Here is a 5,340-nt window from a genome sequence, read left to right as displayed (position 1 = left end):
AGTTGTTTTGATATATAGCAGTTTTTTGTGTTTTTATTATTTTATTTTGGATTGATGCAATAAGTCATTATCAAGTTAATTTCAAGTTATTTTTTGCTAAGAACGTAATTTTGTAATTGTGAAACTTTGAAAATCGTATTTTTTATAACTTAGGTACGTATTTTTTAAAAAGAAAATTAGTAACAGTATGAAAGTAAAAAAAAAAACAAAAAATATGTATTTAAGAAAAAACCCCTAAATATTACAAATTTGTTTTTCCCCTTCCCAACTATCCAACAAAAGAACCTAGAAGTAACTCCACTCGGATTTTAAGGTTCCAAACAGAGAATAGGAGTAACTTTTAAGCCCCAAATTGTCTAAAGAGCTAAAACATTATGCTGCGGAAGAAAAACCTTGTACTTAATTCAACTTCTCCTTGATAAACAAATGTCAAGAGGATTCTTGATAAACAAATTCAACTTCTCCTTGTCAAAATCATGTTTCACACTTCCTTTAAATCTGGATAAAAGGGTATACACTAAACTTGGTGGTACAACTACTTACATGAATTAGCGGACCTTGAATCGTTCTTGCTTGAGAGAAACAATTTCCAGAGTTTCTTACATAACTGGCAGCAATGTAGATGTTTGAATCAGGAAACAATGTACCTGTTGACAGGACTTCCTTCAAACTATCTTCAAGAAGCTTTTTGGGTTAGGCTCTGCAAAACTGGTGCACAATACGTACAAAATATAATTTTAACTATTGGCCATTCCAAAAGCATCCCCCTCTTTTCCGCTTATAAATTTCTGGTTTCTCTAAGTATAAAAAGAATAAGAGTACAATTCCAATCATGTTGAACAACCTTTAGTCGTTTTCTGGAAAAATCAATTGCAGGTCTTCGTTATCTCTATAAACTTGAACAAGAGCAGCAGCTTTGTACACAAACAGCCCAAGCATTGCTGGCACAAGCTGTAATGACCAAGACATGGTACACAAAATAAAAAACCAAAGGTGTGTGATGATTCGACAATAAACAGCCTCAGTAAAGAAAGTATTTTATTTAACAAATAAGCACTTCGATATCTCACTTGGAAATCAAAGAACTCATTGGAGATATATTGATGAGAGAAAATCCAAAGTCCATATATTGCTGCTGGGATAACAAGCCTTGGAGATGAAAGAGCAATACCACTACCCTTGATTGATTTCTCAAATGAATCCTTCAAATCATCACTTCTTATTCCAATTCTGTAGCATAGCAAAAGTACAGTCAGTTGAAAAAAAAGGCAATTAGAAATTTACCGCAAAAACCAATACACATCAGTAATGTAAATAAATAATAATTTGGTAGTACTTCTTAGTCTTCTTCTGCCTGAAGATTTGAGGAATTGCTTCTCTAGACAGGTTATCTGCATGGCGGTACAGAAGCTGAAGGTACAAGCAACTGCACAGAAAATGCAATCAGTTAAAATTCCAAGAAGAAACATAAATGAGGAGCTATATATGATATGAAAATGTTCTTTCTTTTTTCTAAAAATCAACAGATAATGAAAATTACAGCTCATCAAACAGCCATTTCCCCATCAACAATCTAAACTGAACAGCATTGATTTTCACTATTACTCATCAGAGGAGGAATGTTTTGCTGCTGGAAATAATTTATTATTTATTTCTTAAATATTTATTGTTTCCAAGGAAAGGCACACTTAAATTGTGCTTTTGTGACTTCGTTTAGTCAAAGTTCATTGGGTTATTATCAAGCAAGAAGAGTGAAACTTTGGAGGTTCAGCCATTACTATAATGAAATTACTTTCAACTTATTACTTAAACATGTAGCAAACCAACCTGAAAAGACATCCTGTTGCATAACTGATAGCAGCCTGTGCATTTAAGAAGCATGTCAGTTCTCCATAGAAACATAGCTTTATTTATCTAATATCTTTTCATTTCCTTAAAAGAAAAAATCAATTAGTTTTACAAAGAAATGGTATAATACTAGTAAAAAACCAGTAAAGTTAGAATTTTGCAATTGATGTAGGTGGAATCCCTAAAAGATTCCAGACATTATTTCCACTTGCTCAAATCTGAAGAGAACCAACAAATTAGAGAAGATAGGGAGTGCCTTTCTCTTAATTTCTCATAAAATCTGAGGAACTTTGCCTCTCATAATGCAAAAGACAGGAATTTTCTTTTATTCCTTTTCAGTGAAAGTGTACCTGGACCGATAGAACAACCAAGCAGTAACCACTACATGCAATTCCTATTCCAATAGACACAAGGAATAGTTCTCTCTTCAACTGCAGGAAAAAAGTAATGATTAAATAAAATTCAGACTACTTAACCAGTGGTAACATACTAACATTTAATGACTACAAAGATGAACAGCATATTTATTTATTTTGTTAAAAGAAAAAATATTTCACACAGCCTTGTTTGATCTTGCAGCATGTAAAGTAACAAAGGTGATGTAGTCCACCCCGAGCAACTTGGGAAGCATGTTTATACACATATAAAAGGGAAAGGGAAATTAAAAAAAGAAATAAACAGTTGAATCAATTAACATCTCTTGAAGAAAAGAATCAATGACACTGACTACTATCTTAATAGAAGTACCAAGAGTTTAACTGCTGAAACTACTAAAGGTGGGGGGAAGAGAGCTGTATTTGCATACAAACACACGGAGACAAATTAAAACCTTATTTGTTTTCAATCTAAAGAATGGCAGGGTGAAAGAGTAGTTATCACCATTCCTCATTTTGCTACATCAAAAACTAAATCACTTCAAAGTTTTTTGTCAAACCAGTTCAGAGAATAAAATAACAATTTCAGTTACATGCAAGATGAGAAAAACAGTTCAAGAAAAAAGAATACTGCATTTGATTACTATCAAATAATTTCAAAGAAATTTAAATAACTAAGGCGCACATACTAATTAAAATATATACTTGTCAAAAAAAAAACACAGGAAACACACATGACTGACCTACACAAATTACCAAGGAACAAAGTTCAAGTATCATACAGCTTCATATTGGAGAAGGTTGAGTCTCTTCCTTCTATCCCTGTCATCCTGCAATGCCTGTAGTGACATATGCGGATGCTTGAGAACTAATCATAAATATAATTCAGATCCAGAACTTTAACCAAGTTCTCAAGGTGCTTTCTTTCTTCCATGATAATATATACCAATAACGAAGTACACAATAGTACCTTAGCAACAGCCTTTTTATTTATTGGTGCAGAGATGTCACCTTGCACCCATTCCTGGGTTCTTGTGAGCTTCAAAAAGCCACCATCATCACCACTTTCGGTCACCTAATAATATTAGGCTTTGTTAGAAAAATATATAAAACGTGAACTCATTGTTTGTTCACAAAATTAAAACGAAAGATCACAAAAATGACGATCTATAGAGATTGGGTACAGAAACTCTGAGCACATACTAATATAAAGTACGTTTTATTTTGAAATTTCATGACAATAAGATAACTATAGTTTACTCAGAAAAATCAGATATATGACTTTGTGATTTCACAAAGGTCAAGGCTAGAGTCAGCATGACTGTTTGAGACAATGGAAATCAGGCTAAATGATTTTTTCTGTTTGGATAATTATCATGTACATGCTTTAGTCATATTGTCCAATCGAGTGTGGAGTCATTCATCCAAAACTAAAATTACTTCAAGAGCCAAGCTGTAAACATTAGATGAACTTCTCTCCCACATCAAGTTCTTAAAACCTACAAAACCAACTATGAAGGGTATGATCAGCTATACTGGCACTTAGAAGATTTGTATCGAGTTGAACTGAGATTCATGCACATTATTCCAACATGTATGTCTGCATTTTGAAGCCCTTCAATCAACTATACACTTCCCCTCCCCTACATCTAGTATGCAAAATTATCCTTTAAAAAATAAGTTTTTTTTTTTTTTGTATTTACCATACAACTCAAATGCTGCATGTCTCTTTATATGGGTAGCGTATATAACAAAAATAGATATTTTCAAACTCAATTAGAAAGAGAAACGAATTCTTTAAAAAAAAATGATTTTTAGATAATAGCCCATCCTCCATGCCACATATCATTATCCACAATAAAATTCTATTAGCAAGAATGTTACCTTGCTCAATTGCTCTTAACACTACATTTTCCTGCCTTTCTTTTTTCTTCCTCTCTGTTTTTAATTATACATTATACTGTACCCACTTGCATCATCTTCTCAGCTTAATAATAATAATAATAATATAATAAAATATAATAAAAATGACTTATTATCGAAAGGAATAAACAAAATGAAGCGTAAAATAATTAAATGGTTTTTTTTTCACATGGTTGCATTACGAATTTACATAAATTATAAATAAACGCTATGTTGTTAAATTTTGGCGTTTTATATCACATTTTGAGAGGGTATGCATACTAATTTAAGTCATTTTAAAAAATTATTAAGCAAATCCTCGTCAAGGCCAAAAGTGTCAATAATTCTTTACAAAATTTCAAATGTGAGTAAGTTGTTACTGTTTTTGTAAATTTAAGGATTTGATTGAATTTTGTTTTCAAAAAGTATTATAAAAAAATTACTTAGCTAATCAGAACAAAAATCAGCGGTAATCTTGTATGAGGCCCATAATTAAATAATCTGAAGAAGAGAAGTTAAAAGGCTAGGTTAATTGTAACCTGGTTTGGTTGTTGAGAAGTGTCATCATCAGCAAGTGCTGCAGACTCAGCCACACCAAGCAACTTGGTAGCTTCGTCCTGCCATAACATATCAGACACCTTTGATATGAAATCACCATTCAATTGTCTCTCTCGGAGGAATGTTTGGAGTACATCTTCTTCCGCTATTCCACTCACTGCAAAGAAAATTGAAACGAATTCCTTAGAATGTCTAAATTCTTTTTCTCGGAAACCAAACAAGTGTTTTTAAAAAGAGAAAAGAAAAAAAAGGAATGACATTCACCTGGACGAAGGCTTGTTCTCAGAATCCAGTTAGATGGTTTTAATGGAGGACGAATTGGAGGAGTGGTTGGCAATGGAGATTTGAAGGAAAAGGTGAGGCACCCGAACTTCTGAAGGGTGTCCATTGTGGTCGATGCTCGACAGCTCCAGGCACTGCTTAAAATATCTTCTCATAAACATATTTTATCCTTATATTTATGAAAGGATAAACGCTTTTTCTAGTAACTATTTACAAAATGATTTAAAAGGGTGTATAAAGACACAGAGCTTCCACTGTGTACAAAATTATCTCGTAAAGAATTATAAATCAGGAACCTTGCGACAAAAAGTTACTAAATTGTTTTTTTAATATAGCCACAAAAAAAGTTATAAAATGTGATTTTTACCACCACAAA

General features: G+C 32.5%; 1 protein-coding gene across 1 annotated transcript; it reads right to left on the bottom strand.

Moving 5' to 3' along the window:
- Positions 1-399: 399 nt before the first annotated feature.
- On the bottom strand, positions 400-5,132 carry LOC133788903 (uncharacterized). Its single transcript, XM_062226549.1, has 10 exons — positions 4,947-5,132; positions 4,664-4,839; positions 3,193-3,297; positions 3,005-3,061; positions 2,199-2,279; positions 1,828-1,862; positions 1,337-1,426; positions 1,071-1,230; positions 845-951; positions 400-708 (listed from the first exon to the last, which is right to left on the bottom strand). Exons 1-9 carry the CDS (start codon positions 5,068-5,070, stop codon positions 847-849), a joined length of 933 nt encoding a protein of 310 aa, XP_062082533.1. The 5' UTR covers positions 5,071-5,132; the 3' UTR covers positions 400-708; positions 845-846.
- Positions 5,133-5,340: the final 208 nt, after the last annotated feature.

The sequence above is a fragment of the Humulus lupulus genome, chromosome 7, assembly GCF_963169125.1.
Source record: "Humulus lupulus chromosome 7, drHumLupu1.1, whole genome shotgun sequence".
Classification (NCBI taxonomy): Eukaryota; Viridiplantae; Streptophyta; class Magnoliopsida; order Rosales; family Cannabaceae; genus Humulus; species Humulus lupulus.
The sequence above is the reverse complement of the archived record's forward strand: the minus strand, read 5'-3'. Positions and strand labels throughout refer to the sequence as shown.

Coding starts and splice junctions, on each gene's coding strand:
- LOC133788903 (XM_062226549.1), bottom strand. CDS start 5,070: ATGGACACCCTTCAGAAGTTCGGGTGCCTCACCTTTTCCTTCAAATCT. Junction 1,427..1,827: donor GCAACAGGATGTCTTTTCAG/GTTGGTTTGCTA, acceptor TTTTCTGTGCAG/TTGCTTGTACCTTCAGCTTC. Junction 1,231..1,336: donor AGGCAGAAGAAGACTAAGAA/GTACTACCAAAT, acceptor GCTATGCTACAG/AATTGGAATAAGAAGTGATG.